The sequence below is a fragment of the Camarhynchus parvulus genome, chromosome 5, assembly GCF_901933205.1.
Source record: "Camarhynchus parvulus chromosome 5, STF_HiC, whole genome shotgun sequence".
Lineage (NCBI taxonomy): Eukaryota > Metazoa > Chordata > Aves > Passeriformes > Thraupidae > Camarhynchus > Camarhynchus parvulus.
Window position 1 is genome coordinate 22,619,206 of NC_044575.1, and position 21,038 is coordinate 22,640,243.

A 21,038-nucleotide genomic window follows, 5' to 3' on the forward strand; every position below is an offset into this window, starting at 1 on the left:
AACACAGGACTATTATTAATGCAAGTCTACGCCACTGCTCTGGCCTCTCAGAAGTTGTCAGGGCTGTGTCTATGATCTCTCATTAAACCTGAGAGCAGCAGCACCATGGTTCTGGTTCATGTGCAGTGGGAAGCGCAGAGCCTTCCCCCAGTGCTGCACCCACCCGCTCGCTTGCTGATGGCAGGCTCTGGGCTGCTGATTACACAGCCAAGCACCTGTCCATGGCTGGGGCAGACTTCCTGCTGCAGCGCCACAGCTCCCTGAAATGAGATTTATGCAAACTGGCTCAAGTGTGATGTCACAGCGCACTGATAGACCCAGGGCCTATCTGCCTTCTACAGACATTTGATAAAATCAGGAACTTCGCATACAACTCGGGAAGAAGTTCACCTCCAAACCTATTAGGGCAAACTATGAAAACTTGTTAGGGTCCTCTTGTCCTGAGATCCACCACTGCTAAGGGACTTCACGGAGTCCAAGGATCTCACTTTTTTTCTTTTTTTTTAATTTTCTCGTTATTTTTCCTTTTTTCCCCACCATTTTTAAATATGATATTTTGCAAGTCAGTTATTCTGGATGTTTGAAAACTGAATTAAGAAAAATTCACTCAGAAGTTGGCTGAATGTTGCAAGCTTGCAAGATGGAAGGATTTCCCCTTATTCCCCCTGTGAGTATATGGATTTATTTGTAATATGGATCAGTAGGTTCAGTAGCAAAAGGCAAAGTAAACCAGGTTTTGTTATTTGAGAATATCTCTGTTTTGGTCTGTATTTGTAATGCCAGGAAGTTCGGCTTGGGTCAATATATAAAACTAGTGACAACACTGCAATGAAAGGGAAATTAACATTTCCTCCCTAAACTTGTATCTGATTTTGATCTCCATTTGTTTTCACAGATTAAATGTATGGTATTTTTCTACAGGGTGTTTATAACAAGTCAGTAAATCTCTCTTCTTCAGTGCCACCTAAGTGATATAAAAGCCATCTTTCTTCAGATTGTAATTCTTAATCATCTGAAGTCTCTGACATAGTTTATGTATTTAACTGCCTACTAATCTGTGAGAGAAGAGTTGTTGAACGTTGATTTACATATTGCAGATTTTAGGACTCTGTGTGTTCTTTTCAATGATGGCATTTTAGTTTTTAACCTAATTTTTTCTTGAATTTTCTTGAATTCACTGACTGTGAAAAAGCAACTCGTTAATGGGGAAAAAGCCTACAGTCCTTATTTAAGTCTTTCAATGTTTTCCCTAACATATAAATTTTTCTGTGTGCCTGTGGGGCAGGTCTATCCTTTCCTTAACTCTAAGCATTGTCGCACTGCTGAAATTTATTGTACGGTGAGTTAAAAAATTATTATTTATGAAAAAAATAATGTCACTAACCTGCTGTTCAGAAACCAGGCTTAATGGGAAATCGCTAAAGAGATTGGGTACAAGAGGCCTTAATTAGATTTCATTAAGTTTGTAGAAGCTGAAGAGGTGTCAGATAAGGTGGTTGACTTGGCTTTTTATGTGGTAGATGGCTTACAGTAATTGCTATACCTGTGTCAGATAACAGAGAGAGACAATGCAGATCCAAAGGGTTTTTAACAAAAACTTATAAGAAGTTTTGGTTTTGTCTTGTCCCATTTAATGAAGACTAAAGACATTTCTTATCTTTCATCCAGAAAGATTGCCCTTTGAATCCCTGTCATGTTCAGAATTCATGATAACTGAAAGTATTTATCTTATTTTTGGGGGAGAGCCTTTATTTTCTCAGTTTATCATCAATCCTCCTGAAATCACCTATCTACCCAAAGGGTGAGCAGACTCTAAAAATGATTCTTCTCTTTCTTAAATACACAGGATTTCCCAATAGGTCTCCTGTAAGTGCAACAGAACAGAAATCTGAATAGAAACGAGCTTAAAAAACATATCTAGAGATTTCTCAGTATGTTACTTGTTGGGCTTAACAAAAAATAAATTATAAAGAAACACAAACCTTGTCTTTAGCTACCCCAGAAAACTGCATCTCCATTCAAAAAAAACCCCAATTGTTAATTTTCTATCTATTCATTAACTCATAGCCAAGTTTTCCGCTTTTTTTCCCCCAGTGTTGAATTCCAGGACATATGTTGAATAACTTGAGTGAAAATCTAAACAGTTTGGCCCGTATTCTAATTTTTGTTGCAGTTAATGTCTGAACTGCGTTCAGATGAGTGATACAACTGGCAGTGAAAACCCAATTGCATCTTACTGAAGCTCTTGATAGAGCAATTTGGGTTTTTTTTTGTTTTGTGATTAAACTGTCAAAAAATTAATAATTTTGTGGTTTGTACTTTCAAAGTGTCTTTAAGTGCGCTTTGAGCACTGCCAGCTAGAGTCCTACAAGTCTGTCTCCTGGGACTTTTTCAGTGGGGAGACACGAGCCTGGTTCTAGGCAGGGGTTGCAGCAGCACTTCCCTCCTCCACCCTTCCCCGTTCAGTTGAGGGTGGGTCAGTAACTGCTTTCTCTTGCCTGGGCTAGGAAATTCTTATCCCTCAGCTGGAAAACACTATTTAAATTGTTTGGGAGTACTGCATCTTCCTCTGAAGATTAGAAATTTTGTGGGGAAAAGTTCTGCAGACTGGGTCTGTGTCTTCTAGTGTGGGATAGAATTCAGTTGTGTTATGGGTCAAAACATTAAGTCAAACACCTTTGCTTGAAGAGGGTTCCAGTACAATATGAATCCTTAAGTAGCCACCTGTAGAAATCACAGCTTTGAATGAAGTATTTTTGTATGAGAGCAAAAATGCCCCACAGAAGTACTCTGTTCCACATAACTGCATTATCAACACGGTCCAGTGAGGCCGGCCCAATGAGTAATCATGCTAATATTTTTACTCATCTTTTCTAAAAGAGTTATACTGTAATTTTTTTCCAAGGAAATAAAGTTAATCTTGGCCTTAAAGCTTGTCTCAGCAGCACATCACTGGAAATTGTCTGAAGTATTTTTGAATCACATGCCAGTGAATAGTTATATCAAGATAACAAACAGATCAGCATTTAGTGATTTTACAATTCCCTGGAATCATCTGACAAAGTCTTGGGGAATAACAAGATTTTCAGACTGCTATTATTCAGTTGAGTCCAATTTGTCTCTCTTAACCAATGACAGCTGAGCTTTCTGACTGGTTTTGTGGCTTTTCCCTTGAGTTTCAGGGCAAAGATGGAAGACTGAGGCCACTCTTCATTTGTAAAAGTCTGTGGCAGAAAGTATTGTTTGTTGACCTCTTACTTGAGGGTAGAATACTGTCTTAGATAGTGCACTGCACCTCATGGCATGCATGCAAGGAGATACCAACTTTAGACAACAACTATGGGATCGTAACAAAGCTTTCAGTCATTCTTTTACATGGGAACAACCGATAGAACAAATGGCCATTGACATCAGTTAAATATTAAACATAAGCTATTCTTTGCTTTTTGTCAGGAGTAACAAAAGAGTTCAGTGTCATGGAAGAGCTGTCAGTAAGATGATGAAATGGGTGTGGGTGGGGAGGTTCCAGAGAAGGACAGGGCAAGTGAGTAAAGATTGACACAAGAGGCAACAGCAGTACATGGCGAAGCCTGTTCTCTCTAATTAGAGAAAACATTTCTAAATAAATTTTTCTTTAAAAAACCAAAAAAACCACTCCCCCAAAAAACCAGAAAGCAATTAAAAACATGTTATTGAAAATAGCCTTTCTAATAAATAGAGGGAAATATCACACTTTCCCATAGGATAATTAGAGAGAATACATGCTCTTCTATGTCTTTAACCACCATCCAATTAAGTTGATGATAAGTAGACTTTTAAATATTTAATACATCTTGCCATGTTTGTTACTGTGCCCTTGAAGATCAGACACCAAGATAGAAAGCAGTGGCATTACAAGTCCTGTGTGGGGACAAATTGGTCCGGTTGCATGAGTTAACAAGGATATGCACACATGTATTTTATCAAAAGGATCACTGGACAGGAAACAAATCCAAGGACAAAAATTCCAAGGATCCACGATAAAGAAATTTTAAGCCCCAGACTTTCAAACCAAAGTTTATAGTATCCCAATGCCCTATGTAAAATTGGGGTACTAGATCTACTTTTTTAGATGTTGGGTATCTGCAACTCACTCTGTAGTCAGTCATATGTGTAATTATTAAGGGAGTCATTGTTTTAAGAGTCTATTTAACACACCTCCCTTTAGCTCTGCTCATTGAATATGCATCTGAACTGTAAAAGTAGTTTTTGAATGGTAAAATACTTCATTCTCAGCTGTCAGACTGTGAGACACTATTGACTGTTAATGTATATTGTTCTGAAGTGGGGGAGTTTGGAAACTGAGAGAAGACAACAAAGGAAAGCACAATTAGGAAAAGCCAAACATTCTTTTCCTTGCCTAAAATATGTATTTTTTATCTACTTTTGGACTGATGCTTGGCCTTCCTGCCAAGCTATGCTTCTGTAAAGATATGAGTGATAGATGCCTTGCTGTACCTCTGGAAATTTTAGCAAATTAAGCCTATATTGACAGGATAGTGATTTCTTTCTAAATTAGTTTACTTTTGGCTGAACAGTTATCAGCATTTAAAACTTCAATGCATTTAGGTATTAACATCTTAATAATTTGTATCAGTTTCTAATATCTTAGTTGAGAAGAAACAGAGATTTTTCTTTCAAACAATGTACATTTATATGAATTTTTAACCTCTGTTTTTCCTAACTAGTATGATATGCATTTTCCATTTAGACGTTGACCTTTCCCCTTCGCAGAACATCAGTGCTTTCCTTTGAATTATAGTATATAATTTACAATATTAATTAAAGTTTCGTTTTTAATTTATAATATAATAATTAAAAATTTTGAATATGAAGGCATAAGTTTATATATTTACCAGGAAGCATATATTTAGGGAAAGGAAATGAGGGAATGGGATGAACTAATTTGCAAAGATAATGAAAAGGAGAAATTCCATTCAGAACTTTATCCTAAAGAAAGCAAAATACAGTTGCATTACTTTTTCTTGTCAGAGATCAGAATACACCAAAGGTGGAAGGAATGAAGATGAGTAATACATATAACCAGAGAGAACACCAAGAAAATACATGGAGAAAAAGCAGAAACATTGAGGAGATACATGCTGTACTGACTTTTTGACCACCTCTCTGAAATCTGGAAAACATGTTATACTTCCTATTGTATCTCTGTGTGAATAAAGGGCAATTCTACTGTAATCACATAGATGTGGAAAGGGAGACTGTACCTAGAGTAGAGCTCTGGAGACCAGAGAAGAGTCCCATCACTGCTATTCCTGTGTGGATGCAGTTAAAGGATGACTTGTCCCTTTTCCTTAGTCTTTCCCCTAGAAAACCTTTACTGTGGCTTATCATCTTCTCAAGATTTCTCCAAAGCAATTATCCATCACCCCTGATTCTATCTGGGGCTTGTAGCCAGGTGATGGATTTTCTCTTGAGGCTTTAAATATTCCGTGTATCTGACTCCCAGTTAGTGTGTGTGCTGAAAGTCACAAAGTTTTAGACAATCTTACCAGTGCCTTTTGATGATACACTAATAGAACACATGGGTGCTGCTAAGGATTTACCAAGTTCCAAAATAATTTTTGAAAGTGTTTTGATGGGGTTTTTTTGATATGTGTTCTAACATCTTAATCCTCAGAAAGAGACAATCTTTAAATCCCCAAATTCCAACAGAATGAACTGAAGGAGTTAACCAGAAGAATTAAAGAAACCAGAAAAAAAAAGTCCTTTCCTTTTGCTAGCTGCTTATCTACCACCTCCATCTGGATTTTAGTGGCAGCTGCTACCTTAGGTTCCATTTCTCAAGCAGTCTAGAGGAGTAAGAAAACGAGAAGCTGTCCTGTATTTCTGTCATGCTGTTACCACAGCTTAAGCTTAAAAAATGCAGGTGTTCCAAAAATGTGACAGGTTCATGGAGGGAAAGGATTTGGGACATACAGAGAGGCATATGAAATATAAACACAAGAAACACACCGATCATATAGCTATCATGTTATTCTAAATATTTGTCCTTCAAAGTTAGTTATGATGGAGTCATTGATAGAATTAAAATGATTCTATTAACACCTAGAAATACTAGAAGTAATTTCCTTCCCAAAAAAGGCAAGAAGGTGGTTGAGTTCTTTGCTGTTGACAGTGCAAGAGTTTGTTTGGATTGGAAGGAAATACTGTAACAAACTTAATTGAACTAAGGTTTAACAAAACAGACACTGTCTTTCTCTAACTCTTATTCTGGAAATAAACGAGAAGAAACACAACTAATAGTAAACAACCTTTAATGGGACAACATAAGATCTTACTCAGTGTTCCAATTGGAATACTAGGCCTGAGAGGGAAGAGAAGTGGGCAAGTTACCCTATGTCACCTGTTTTGAGAAGATAGAGAAGACTTTAATTCTACAGCTAAGCATCCAACAGGTCACAACTCACTATTTGCCCCACATTTGGACTTTCAAAGTTTTCATTGTATGTATCTAGAAGCCCTGTGCAGTTGATTTGAGGTAGCAAACATTTAGAGGTCACCTTGGGCAGTAACTGAGAAAGAAAATGTGTTTATGCCCTCTGTCAGTGTCACTATGCTCTGACAGACTGCCACTATTTAGTCAGACCTTGTAGAAACATTATATTTAGGCAAGACAAGTTTCTGTCTTCTTTTTTGTATTCCTGTGTCCAGGAATAATAATCATCATCATCATCATCAATAAAAGAAAATGTCTGTTACTACCAAAGAAAATATTTGCACTTCTGCATAATACCTACAACAGCTCTAAAGCAGTATCCTCAGAAGGCTGGAGTGTGGGATACAAGGGATTTCTGTATTACAACTGGACAAGTTCTGCTACACAGGCTGGGTCTCTTTTCTACTGGGATTACTCTTTTTTTTTTTTCCCCAAAACCAGTGTTTGGCATCACACATTTTATTTCTGCTTATTCAGTAATAACTTGAATCTCCCCTTTCTTTCCCTAAGCAGTATAGAATGGGTTGGCATCAGCCCTTCACTAACTATATGAATAATTTGGAAAGGATTTGTATAAACTTACTGTTCTAAAAATTCCTCTTCTTTTTACAGCCCTCTGAAGATATGGTACCCTATGAGTCAGACCTCTACCGACAGCCCCATGACTATTACCAGTATCTCAACAGTGATGGAGAGAGTCATGGTGGTAAGTCAAAAAATATCTCCTTGGGGCATAAAATCTCATGGGTTATCACAGAAAATGGATTTAGGACATACAAGAAAATAACAAATTTATTGCTGTCATCTATAATGTATAGGAACACATTTTTGAATCAGGAACAAAAATTATTTTATTAATAATATAATATTATATTATTTGTTCCAGCCCAGGAACTGCAACATGGTTTCTCTGAAACAGCATTTTAAAAATGCTCTATGATGCAAGGAGTTCCCAGGAAAGTGGGATCTCATGATCTCTATCCTTCATTATCTTTACTGCGATTTTATTTTCCTCTGCAGATCAAACGCATTCAGCTTGCTTCTCAACTTCTTAAAAACATGGATTTGCAACACTGTATTCCATTTCTTGTGTTCCCATGTCCAACTCCCATTTCACTTAGGTCCTAGATAATCTATTTGTGCTTAGGTTTCTCTGGTATTTAGCCTTTTTCAACTCCATATATTTTTCTCTTTCTTTTGATCTCTATTGCATGCTGCCACACCTAACTTTAACTTTCACTCTTCCCCCAGTACACCCAAGTACTTCCTGTCTCTAAATCTATGTAAAACTTCCTTGTAGCTGTTTGTACACAAACATAATTCAAGGTAAAAATGCTGTATGATTATTTATTACTTCAATTTATATATGTGATTTCAAAGCCTTGGTGTCTATGTTATAGTGTTGTCTGGGCACTGGACTCTAAATCAATGCAGAGGTGAGAGTCTTGCTTTGTGAATTTTGTCTCCCGTGCAATACAACGGTCCAGCAAGAGCACCCTGGAAATACCAGAGTCAATATTGACTCAGGAAGGAAAAGCACCGTTGTACTCCATTAGTGGTGGCAGTCCCTGCAGGTCCTGGAGTTTCCCTGAAAGAATCCCACTGATATAGCAACCAGACCCATTGCTGTTATAATTTAAGACATGAACTAATCATAGCACAGCACTGTTTTGTGGCAACAAAAGAGCAGTGAATTACTGAGTAAGATCACTTTGAGCATTTAGCTGAAAGAGATTCCTACCTAAAGGTGTTCTCTACACTTCATTCAGGAAACACCTATGATATTCTTAACACCTGAAGACAAAGAATTAATTCAGTTTTTATAAGTTATCTCATGGCATCTGTCAAGTCTCATTAATCAAACCCAGCAAATTCCACATGGAAATTTAGGGTTTTTACATTATACCCCATACCTGTTTGCACACTCATAAAACAGGATAACATTGATTATCTCAAAAGGCAATTGTGACAATTAAACAATAAATATAAAAGATGTCATGTAGGAAAAAGCACTGGGAAATAACTTTTCTGTCATTAAGTCTAGGCTACCTCAAGCAAAAACTTCCCTTTATCTTTCATCATTTTATCACCCCATCTGGTTTACTGCCCATTTTTCTACTGAAAGGCTGCTTCTAAGCTACATTTCTCAGACCACTAGCATGATTTTACTCATCATGATGAACACAACAAAACCTGGATAGTGACCTATATGGGTTATAACCTAAGCAGTACTTAAACATGCACTTTAAACAGAAATTTGTCTGTTCCTAGAAATGTGCTGCACTTGTCCTAAAGACCCCAAAAACATTTTAACTCCTAAGTGTTAACTAAGATTGTAACTCCTTACTTAATCCATAAGTAAGTGCTTATGGAAGATGCAACCTAAACCCAGCCTGCACATTTCAATCAAATTTTAATTTTTGAAAGCACCTGTAATATAGTTGGTTGTGTATAAATATCTGTGCCCTGTGCTGTCTTGAATTGCTCACAGTCCAAAACAGCAACAAACAACCAAAAAATGCAGATGGAGACTAAAACCCACAAATTATTGTAGTTTCCTTCTTTCTGATAAACATTGAAAAACCCAACTTTGGCTTTCATTTTGTTTACATGACAAAAGTATAAAGTCTTGAGAATAGCCATGCAGAAGAGCAGGAAAAGGATGCCACAAAGTACGTTTAGAAATATGTACTAAGCGTTCAGAACAAAGTGGATAAAGGCACAATGATTGAAAAATTGAGGGGGAAAAGAATAAAAAGGTGCTGCAGTAACAGCAGTGAAAGAGACAAGAACCTGATTAGATAGGAGGAGAAAAAGAAGAAATAAGAACAGAATTGTAGGAGAGAAGTTCAGCTTGGGGTACAGTGAGAGCACTGGCAATACATAAAAATAATTTTGCAGGTCTATTTAGTACCACGATGCACCTCAATACTACCAGTTAATGCAAAGAGATGCCACTAGACAGTATAATACTTTTGATCTTGCTGACAAGGGACTGTTAAAGAAATAGGAAAATTTCCTGAGGTGTCAGGCTGCCTGTCTCATTGCTAGAAAAATTATTTTGTGAAAGGGAGCTGGCAAGTCTTAATCTATAGATTTGTGCTACATGCATTAGTGTCCCTTTTCCTCAAATATAGTACTGAAGGAAACACACCTTATTTATTATCCCTTACTTACTTATTTACACAAATAAGTAGTAAAGTCCACAAAAAATTTTAAATCTGTTCCACTAGTGAGTAATATTTAGGAAATTATTTTCATTAAGTGAACACTGAAATTAACAAGCAAAACCACAACATGATATGTTCATCAGCACAAGCATTGAGTGCGATTATTTTCTGCAGTGTAACTCTGTTTTAAATACTGTAATAAACACAGAGACACAGTCGTGCTGGACAGAAGCTGCTTTGAGCGATCATGTATTAGTTCATCCTACCCTGAGCTTGGAAGTCTGTAAGTGTAACAGCATATTTTGTAACACTAACGCAATCTTTGTAATTACAAAATTCCACTGCAGCTTTGTCTCTATGTTGTCACTAAACATTATAGGTTTAGTAAAAATCACTTTTTGTATGAAGCTGAGTGCTGGCCCTTGTTCACTTCGTTGCTAGCCTCATGGATCTTGCTAGGTTTCATGATCTGGGATTTTATTTTTGTCCCACATCCTGGAGTAACATGACCATTTAGGAATCTCAGCTTTGATTTTGTTAGCCCACATAGAACTGCAGGAAAATCCAAACATGTGAAACTTAGTCTTAAATGCTACAGGAAAAAGAGAAAGAATTCCAAACTTCATTAAAAAACCCCCTCCCTTCAAAGCTGTTCTCATGATTTGATGGGGCCTGACCCATAGGCTTTTGAACATTTGGCATAATTAAAGTAATGAAGTTTGTAAAGTGAGAGCTAATGAGATTCTAACATTGTTTTAGGTAAGACTGGTGCTCTGCCCAGGACCACAGCACTCTTCTCAAGGGTGACTCTGTAGTGTCTGATCAAGACACTGAGTTTCCAGTGTCCTTCAATATTTTTCTCATTTCCTCTATGGTATTTTTCCTTGACTTGCTTTTTCAGATGTGCAAAACAGAGCGGGAGCTTGTGAGCTGTGCAGTGTGGGGCTGTACAGAAGCCCTGTCCTAGCTCTCCATGTATGTGCAGGCAGGTGAGCCCAGCAGGAGCAGTGCCCCGAGGCGCGGGGCCAGGCTGGCAGCGCAGCCCTGGCAGCTGCAGTGCCCGGCCAGGCAGAGCACGGCACTCCCAGAGCTCCCAGAGCTCCCAGAGCTTCCTGCTCTGCTGCTGCCTCAGCACTGCTGCACCCTTTGGCACTGTGTCATGCAGGTCTAGCCCGGTGCTCACATTTACTACAAATACCGTCCTGGAGCCTGTTTCATATTCTGACCGCCAGTTGTACCATTATTCATCTATTAAAACAGGAGCAAAGCCACTTACAGGGATGAGAAGGTGCATGGAAACGTTCAGTCAGGTTTTCTCACTTGTGGAGTGAGGATCTACCTCTATGGTGAATATTGACACAATGCCTTTAGGTCAGCTATTGCTTCCCAACAGGCTAACATCCTCTCTGTCATGGGAGGGAGTTTAGAATTCATTATTGTCCTTCCTCTAACCTTTCACTACATACAAGACCAAAACAAACATAATCTCCATGCCTCTGTAAGAGAGAATTTTTTTCACATCCTCTTTCACTTCACATGAAATTTCTCATAATGACTCCATTGTGTAGGTATAGCTTGGCTTTTAATGATATTTTCCTTTACCCAAAGAACAGGCACTTTCCATTTCTAGAATTTTTATCTGCTTTTTTCTTCCTTCCACCTTCATGTTTTAGAGAAAAGAGCAAATTCGTATGCGTAACTGACATAACACTAACAAAGAGCATAGAAGTCAAGAGTTACTGCTAACTCAAATATCTGCAGATATTTAAATTTTTCTCTTTTAATTTTCATATGCAATAACTTAGCCAGGATGGTTAACTGCAGAAGGACTTGTGGAGACAGATTTGTAATTTCTCTTCTAATGTTACTAAACCAATATTGTTTTTCCTAAGGATTACTGGGAAATTATAGATATTTTGGAAAGAATAAGGACTTTGTTCCCTATCACAACTTGAACGTTTGGACAGAAGTTTGTGTTGAAGTAATTTCTGACATAGATTTTTTTGTAGTGTAATAGTATTATGTCATTACTTTAAATCCTATACACTGTGTTAATAGTATTATTTTATTACTTTACTTTTACAACAGCATCTAATTCCATAAAAAAGGAATTTAGTAATTAATATGATAATTACTAAATAGTTATTAGCATGAATATGCATAAATAGTGTTCCATGGGCTAATTAATCTGACAAGGGAAAAGTTAAAACAGCTCTGGAGCAACAGTAACCTTGTCATAGGTTCCAAAGAACTAAGAGGTATCTCAAAGTATAAAAAGATTACTGAGAAAAAATATTTTTTAATAATCAGAAGTAGACCACCTAGAGGGTGCACAGATACTCATGGCTATGCAGGTTGGAAATGTTCTTTTTTCTCCCTTGACCACCATATTTGCTGCTAGTAAGACATTCCACAGCTGAAGACCTGCCGTTAACAGCCTCAGAGACTTTTTCCTGGGCTTTGTCATCCTCCCAATTATGCACTAATCTCAATTGCTGTTGTGGATTATCAGTGACAAGGGATCTTTGGGAATATACATTGCCCTCTGACAGAGCACTTTCCACACAGCAAGCAGAGCCACATCACTCTAAGGAACAAGAGTTTAGATTATTCCTGGGATGTATTCTCAACAATTTAATATGCAGGGCTGCCCATGATATATAGGACCTCAAGGGTTGGCTCTACTTAGAGAAATCCGCACTAATTTAAACCTGAGAAAACATGAATTAGTGTGGCTCAGTCTTCCAACTAAATGGAAAGGTTTCACACTGAAAGTGCTCAAAGCTTCCTACCAGGACACAGCCTTAGGTAAATTAGGGATTTCAACTCACACACCGCTGTTTCCTGGGTTGCAGTAGATGTGGATATAAAAACACCTGACTGCTTTGCATCCATAAACCCCACTTTTTGACACGAGAAACTGTAATTTTTGTCTTGAACTGCAACATGAAGAAGTGCTACTGTGCACTGTAATTATCTTAGGGCTATAAAATCCATACATAGCCCATAGAAAGTGCCACATAACAAAGTGAAGAAATGACAAAGTAATGCAGCAGCTCCCTGGATGCTTTTATAAGCACATTTCCACCCCTTTCACATGCAGTGAAGAGGTTTATTCATGAATCAGAAAAGCAGAAAGAACAAAAAAGTATGTGCTGGTGTCATAAATGATCTCATAGAGCCTCCAAATAAATTCCTACGGGCCTGAGCACAAAGGCAGCTGAAAGAGCTTACAGCTTCTCAGGTACAGGTGTGCTTGGTATAAGCATATCACTGAGTTCACTCCAAAGGAAGCCTTATTCAAAGTCACTCCCCTGGATTTCAAATCCTCAATGTGATTACATTAACTGTTTCAAACACTAATGGGGAAGGATGAGGAGATAGGAGATGAGAAAAAGAACTAACTTGATATTTAAGGAAAATATTCATAGCACATTAATATCCAGATATCATGCACAATAACATATATTGCAGAATGAGACAATTGTTCCTCTATAAATTCAACTACATTTAGAGGAGCATGTTCAATTCTGTTCATTGTGTTATTGGAGGGATGTCAACAGCTGGGAGGGGGCTTGGAGAAGTGTACAAGTGTGAATAGGGGGGTGAATATACTGATTTACACTGAAAGACCCAGAGCTGATGCTAGTTTAAGGGATGAAGAGAAGTAGATTGTAAGAGTACACGACAGCGATGTGAAAACATGTAAAGTGGAGGACAGAAATTTTAAAAATAATTTAATAAGGGAAGAGAACGTGGAATAGTAAGATATAAATTAGAACCGTTACACAGAATATCATAAAGAAATTTCAGCCATGCTTAAAGTGCTACACAAAAAGATGAACCCTGGAAGATTAGTCCCCAGCTCAGTCAGAGCAGAGGATGTAGTGTTGACACTGATTTTACAAACAGGTTGCTCACAGATATGTGCAGAATTATGTATGCAATTATTGTAGATGAGAAATTAGAATTACTTCACATTTCTTGCAGAACGTTTTGAATTTTGAGCAGCAAATATGACATTCTAAAAACTTGAAGGCTTATGTTGAACTAAAAAATCCAGAAATCTAAAACTGAGAATGATATGGAATTTCATTTCAAAGATAAACAAATCAGGAAACATTATAGTGGTTATTTAAGTATTTCTTTATATTTTTTAAAATCCAAATTATCACAGAAATTTCAAACATACTAAAGAGATAAAAAAGGTAGATAAAGAGTCTACATTAGAATTCAGCTTCCCTGTACACAGTGTACACCAGATTTCCAAGTGTTTATTCCTTTTATTATCTAGTCTTGGTACTTTAAAATGTGTGATATAGCAAAACAGCAGGAAGTGACTTTTCTGCAGCGTTCCTGAAATTTTGCTAGCATAGTAAAGTAAAGTCTAAAGATAGCTACAGAATAATCTTTACTTTTTTTCCACCTCCTCATTTCCATGCCATGAGGAAGAGTGTAATAAGAATATGACAGTGTGTAAATCAGTAGAATTTGTTGTCTCAAGAATGACAATGTTTTGAAACTTGTTATGGTCTCTTCTTGAGAAAGGTGCCAGCATTAACATCTTCTGCATCTTGTGCTAAATTATCACTTAAATCCATCTCACTATCTGAGAGTATTTTCCTACTTAAAGTGGCCTAAGTAATACTTCCCAGTCACAGGAATTTATGAGATTAGGAAAAGAAATTTTACAGGGATCTATAGAGATTGTCAGCAGAGACAAACAGGTCAATAGGAATGGTTTGGAGAGGGCAGAAAGGCTGTGACAGGAGTGAGAATCCATGAAAGCCAGGTAAATGCCATGTCTTTTCATCTTGCTGTGATGGACAATCTATTTTTACTTTCTTTAGATCATTATTGGGAATATCATCCACACCACATGCACAGTGAATTTGAGACCTTTGGAGACAACCATTTCACAGAGCTGCAGAGTGTGCAGCCTCCCCAGCTGCAGCAGCTCTACAGGCACATGGAGATCGAGCAAATGCACGTCCTGGATTCTGCAATCCCAACCACACACATTGGACTCAACCATCAGGTATGGCTACCAACCCTGCTCAGAACTTCAGATTGTAATTAATGGTAAAGAAAATAATACATTGGGAATGCATACTATGAAGTGAAAGAAATTTCTGGAATGAGCTACTCAGGTTCTTAGGGGATGTAACGCTCTTCATTCCCAGCACAAATGTATTTTAAACATTCTTTTTGCCTGGACAACGAGAAATCGTGCTCCCCACACTGTCTAAAATGAAAACTGCGTTTTGTGGAGGTGTTTGAAATTTCAATTTTTGTTTCATTTGGAATGAAAATCAACTGGTTTGCAATTCTGCAGATGAACTGGAGGTGAGAAACTTTGTATCATCACAGCAAGGGTACCCAGGACTATTAAGAAGTAATTCAGAGCTTTGAAGTCATAGTAAAGTTTTAAATATTTCCAAGGAACCCTGAAATTTTTATATGACTTGTGTGAGAAATGCTAACAAAGACAAGTCACTGACAATTCTACCACAGGCTGAGGAGACCCTACTTGTGCTTCTATCTGTGAGTAAATAAGTCACAAGCCAAAACACACTGTCTTGTCTTTCCTAAGATTTTACATTAAGCCAGGCATTTCCCTGTAAAAAAAAAAGATACTCCACTATGCAGTAGTCACCAAAGCACCAGTGAATTTTCACTGAACCTGAAATTATAAGGTGTTCCATCATACTGCAAAGATACTAAGCACAGCAGATGTGGAAATCACTCTTGACCCTACAAGAATATGCCCGAAGTCATTACTGGGGCAGTAAGAAAGCTGGAAGATCTTGCGCTAAAGAGTTTCCCAATGTACATGAAATGTTCTGAATGCAAGACAGAGTAGAACTGAAGTTGGAGAAAAGAGTGTTTGCTGATTACAGTGCTGCATATAACAGTACCCTTGCTGAAACTTTGTGAGAAAAAACGCATGCACGGGCTTAGCATTTTGGGTTTCTCTGCTCAAAGCAAACCGAAATTGTATGTCAATACTGTATTAATCAAAAAGAAAGAAGAGAAAAAATAGAATGAGTAAGTTAACACTGACAACAGGAAACTGCAAGCCATCAAAAAATCAGGAATAGAATATAAGATGTAGATACAAACAAAGAATTAGGAACAGAAAGTTACAAATATAAAAAATGTATCATGGAACAGCAGCCTGTGGGAAGCTTCAAGTTGTTTCAGTTGCTCATTGCAACTGCTAATACCTAATGACCAACCATGACCTCTGGCCAAGGGCAAAGGATGAAAATGAGCCCCTTTAGGGATGTCTTTGGAAGCACAACCAAAAAGCAAGAGAGGCCACTTCTGCTTATCCACATTCATTCTTCTCAGCTATGGTCTTTCATTTCAGGATGAAAGGCAGGGAACTAATTTTGTTACAACTTTTGATAAAGAGCACTGTGATCTCCCTGCCCCACACCCTACCAAGTTGCAGATGTTAGTATGTAGAATTTATCACTTCTTTTCCTTACTAGCAGGGGATCTTTGGCTTTTTTACTTTATTTTACTTTTATTCCTAGAATAGCTCATACAAATAGTACTTGGCATGCTCTGAAGTTCAGCTTCTGGTGTGTCTCAGTCACAGTCCCCGGCAAAGAAACAAGCAAGAAGCAAGTTTTAATCCGCCTCTAAATTTGCTAGTTTTTAACTAGTATGCTTGTCCTGCAATATCAGAGTTACTGTTTGTAGTAAAGGAGGAAGGTGCAAAGCTATTTCTTTAATTTTCTGTGGATATCACATTACTTTGTGAAATTAAATTTGAAGTTTAACCTGTTCATGAACAAGATTTGTTTGAAATTTTGTTAGCCTGCCAACAGGGGCCTCAGAAATACTAAAATAAGAAAAAAATATTCATTCTGAAGGAAGAATGAAAGAGAAGGTTGGAAAGCTCTGAGAAGAATTTTTAGAAAGAGGAAAATCACATGTAGGGGCCACAGACCCTGGGAAAACATCAGAATATGGAAAGTAGCTAGTATTTCCTTAAGTTTTCTCTCTCCAGAGCTGTAGTAGTAACCTGGCTCTTTATAGCACACGGGCCAGTCCTCTGTGACTCTGTCCCAAGACTGTGTGACACTGTATTGACTGCCCTTGCTGAATTTCAGGTGCAGAGGAAGTGTAAGTAAAGGTACAGCAGTCAGGGACAGTGGGGACAGTGTGGGGAAAGCTCACTCAACTCTGCAGTCTGGCCTCTGCAAGACACCATGTCCCCTCCCACTGTCCCACTGTCCCACTGAGCCCCAGAGAAGCAGTTCCTTACACCCACATGACCTCCCAAAGCGCTCCAGATTTCCACAGCCCTTTTCTCAAGGGCACCAATCTCTGTTCCCCTCCCCTGCAGGACCCTGTCCCACCTTCTCCTTCCCCTTCCCCCATGGCACAATCTCTCCCTTCCTTCCTACCCCAGGGCTGCAGCTTTGTTAACTGTAAGAAGCTGAAGGTGGCTGTGGTGAGGGCTGAAGTTTCACTCCTGGGGATCTGACAGGAAACTTACAGGGGCTCTTGCCCAATCCTGCCCTTCCTGCCAGATCGGCTGCAGCCAATGTGCCAGCTCATTAACTGCCAGCTGCAGTGCCCCAGGCAGCCCTTGGCACATGCCTTATTGGGACACTTCAAGGTGGTGCAAAACTCACCCAAAAAGCCCCACTTGGCCAAAGCCAGCACAGGGTGAGTGACTCATGAACACCCACTGCCCACTTGAGCATCTGAGGTCCCCTGGGGAGGGCATCAGGCTCAAGACATCCCTCCCTGGTGAAGGAAAAGAGCAGTACAAAAGGAGCTCACTTTCAAGGGCTATCATCTGTCCCATTTCATGAAAGCTGCATAAAATATGCTGCTGGGTTTGGGGAATGTTAGTTGGATTTTTTTAATGTAGGACTGGGTTCTTATTCCCTGCCCCTCAGACTGACCCGTTTCACATTATTAAATAAGAAGATGCAATAATCTGTGCCAACTGGTCATGTTTCCTAGCAAACCAGACCACAACTGAGAATTTACAGAGCTGAGGTATATTCCACACTTCTTCTGACAACACCTCTATATAAGGGCAAGAGAATTTAACACAAAAACTGGCTTGCTAGCTTTGCAGATGAGAAATTCCCCCCAATGGGGAATTTTCAGATAGCCATTTGGGAAAAGAGAGTATGGGCTGATATGATATATCCTTATCTTAGTGTTAAGGCTACTCCTCTCCTCATGGGGGAAGTTTATGAGAGAAAGCTGACGGACTGGTACAATCCCATCTCCAAATTTGGATGCAGTCCCATAGGGTTTCGGTGCCATCAGGAGGTACTGTGCCTGAGAAAGGAACAGGACAACAGAGCCAAAGCCAGCCATGATAGGGCAGAACTGTTCATGCCTTTCAAATTCAGCTCCAGATGGTCTGTGTTAGGAAAAAAGTTGTTCTGAAAAGCAATTTCATTCTGGGGATAGACAACCAGGATCAGAAACTCATTAGGAAGAAAGCGAGCTTTGGGGAGATGTGGGGAAGAGGGACAGTGTTACTTGCATAGGATATAAGGTATGAGAAAGTTCTGGCATTTACGTTACTCATTCTTCCCTCTGGTAAAGGTGCATCATTGTACATGTGTGTTGACAGTTATCTGAAAGTGTTTCTTAACAGGATGGCATTTATTATAAATGTCAACAACTAAGTCACCCAGTATTACACTAAACATTTTCCCATACCGCTAACTTTCTTTCTCCTTTTCTCTGTGCCTCTCTTCATTACATTTCCTTTTTTAATCTTGATGTCATACTCTGTGTCACTGCTTTCTCCCTCTACCGCTCTGTTCTCCAAAGGTGTCCTATTTGCCCCGGATGTACTTCTCTCCACCTCAGCCCAGCTCTGATGAGGAGGACATAGAGAGGCAGAGCCCCCCCTTGGAGGTTTCAGATGGGGAGAATGATGGTGTGGAGCCTGGGCCTGGAATTATTCATGGAGAAACAGGTCAGTGAAAACAGAAGGATTTTGTCAAGCTATGAACTGAGCAGGTGTTTTATTACCATGAGGATAATGAATGAAACTGTAGAACTGCTGTGCTAGTATTTTATGCCACTTCCAAAGCTTTTCTTTCCCTGACTCATTGCACTCTCCCGTCCTCTGAATCTCACAACCATAACTATCTCAAACTTCATTTCTGAATGTACTCCCTTGCCTCCTTTGGCTTTGTCTATTCAAGCTTCCTGAATGGAAATGGCTTTTGCCATTTCTACTCCAATTTCTAATAACAGCCAGGAAAACCAAGACAAGAAAGTCAAAGAAGAACCAATTAAAAAAAAAAATATTTAGCTCTCTTCGCTCAGTATCTGAGAGTCACATTCTGTATAACCTGCCAAAATTAGGTTTAAGTTAATTTTGAATTAGCAATGTTTTTCAATTAGCTTCAAATTAGCAAATGAATTTCAGAAGTTAAGCCATTGGAATTATTATTGCTTTTTCTTCTTGGTATATAAACCCACATTTTTTCCTCACACTGTTATATTGTCTACTGTTATAAATGCTGCAAACTGAAGTTATGTCTCCCAAGCTAGCTGGAATTCTTAGATACTTTCTGCTGTTTCTCCAGGAACTACACACAAATACTAATGCTCCACTGGCTTTCTTCTTTGACTCTCACACAGGCAGCAAGAAAAAGATACGTCTGTATCAGTTCCTTCTGGACCTTCTTCGCAGTGGGGACATGAAGGACAGCATTTGGTGGGTGGACAAGGAGAAAGGTACTTTCCAGTTCTCCTCCAAACACAAAGAAGCACTGGCGCATCGCTGGGGTATCCAGAAAGGCAACCGCAAGAAAATGACCTACCAGAAGATGGCACGGGCTTTGAGAAACTATGGCAAGACAGGGGAGGTCAAGAAAGTTAAGAAGAAGCTGACCTACCAGTTTAGTGGAGAGGTGATGGGAAGGGGGGCCACTGATAGGAAGCATTATCCTCACTGAGGCCATGGGACCCTAAGCAACAAAAATATTGAGAGCTCCTGGCTGGATTCCAGCAGAGGAGATGGACGCATCTTTCTCTTTGCTTCCTGTGCCCCCTTCTCTGCCTTTAAACAGCCTTTATCATCAGATGTTTCTGGTACGAATCCCCTTCTTCAGCATCTGAGAACCCCAATCATGACAGAATTGTTTGCTTCCATCCTCCAAGTTGGACAGAGTTGGGAAATTTAAACAATGTACAAATATATTGTTGTCAGGAAAGATTTTCTTTTTCTTCTTTTTTTTTTTTTTTTTTTTTTTTTTTGATTGTATTGTAACTAAAGAATACAGCCAATGAAGTTTTGCCTCCAGAGGTGGTGCTGTGTCACTCACAGTGACACTGCGTTAGCTTCCAGCTTTTGAACTAGCATTAATACAGGCTCTGCCGCAGCTCTCAGAGCTAGAGAGAAGTTTGCAGATCTTGGAATGAGACTCGTTCTTTTAACTAGTAATAACATGTACATATTTAATAAAATTAGGTATAATGAAGTTTTGATGTTTGCATAATAAATGATTACTTCACAAACACAGGTCACTCATTCAGTTATGCAGATACAGCTCCTGTGTGGTGTCTGAACAAAAGGTGCACTGGGCTGTAGGGCCTTATCCATCTGTAGCTACTTTTTAATTTACCTGGAAACATCATCAGTGGTGTCAAACTCAGTAACAAATATTATGAGGTGAAATACATTACTGTGAAAGAGACTGCAGTACTGAAGGAAATTTAAAAATACATGTATGTATATATTTCTCACTATTTTTTCCTGTGCAAAGACCCTGCCAGTTGAACATTTTCTGGTCACATATACAAAGAATTGCATTTATATCCCCATACCATTTAGAATGTATCAATTAACCACGTTCTTTTGCAGTTTTACTTATTTTCCTGCTCCTGTTCTTTTGTCTTCCTTTCCCCCACAGTGATATCTTGATTCTCGCTCATGAAGCTTTCTTGGAAGTAAGTTGTGTTTAATCAAGTTTCTGTGGAATTCCAGTACAAAAGAGTTTCAAGATTTTAACTGTGGATTGTAGCCCTACTGTAAAACAATTAATAGTAACTAATAACAACTGCACTGTAAAGATAACACTCAAAATGCAAAATAAATGATAATTCAATACCTGAAACATCATGGTAAATTTACCCAGTACATCTAAGCACAGAAATTAAATCTAAATTCAAGCAACAGTAAGAAAATTAGCATTTCAAGTTTTAAGATTATTTAACACATCTCAGCTGTTTCAGTCACTCAAAAATCAGGACTTTCCCAAAATAGATGAGGTGAAATGAGGCAGATCGAGAATGAAGAGAAGGAATTTTTTTTAGCAATATTGAAATGCAGTACAACATGCCAAATATCACTAAATAATCTGAAATTT

General features: G+C 38.6%; 1 protein-coding gene across 1 annotated transcript; it reads left to right on the top strand.

Annotated features, from left to right (window-relative positions):
- Window positions 1–314: 314 nt before the first annotated feature.
- On the top strand, window positions 315–19,853 carry SPI1 (Spi-1 proto-oncogene). The gene is made up of 5 exons (XM_030949499.1): window positions 315–667; window positions 7,109–7,202; window positions 14,517–14,704; window positions 18,487–18,634; window positions 19,309–19,853. The coding sequence occupies exons 1-5, from the start codon at window positions 623–625 to the stop codon at window positions 19,623–19,625; spliced, it is 792 nt and encodes a 263-aa protein (XP_030805359.1). The 5' UTR covers window positions 315–622; the 3' UTR covers window positions 19,626–19,853.
- The last annotated feature ends 1,185 nt before the right edge of the window (window positions 19,854–21,038 follow it).

Bases quoted from the DNA above. Each gene is read 5' to 3' on its own strand.
- SPI1 (XM_030949499.1), top strand. From the start codon at position 623: ATGTTGCAAGCTTGCAAGATGGAAGGATTTCCCCTTATTCCCCCT. The intron at 668-7,108 runs GTGAGTATATGG...TTCTTTTTACAG, and splicing joins GATTTCCCCTTATTCCCCCT to CCCTCTGAAGATATGGTACC. The intron at 18,635-19,308 runs GTCAGTGAAAAC...ACTCTCACACAG, and splicing joins AATTATTCATGGAGAAACAG to GCAGCAAGAAAAAGATACGT.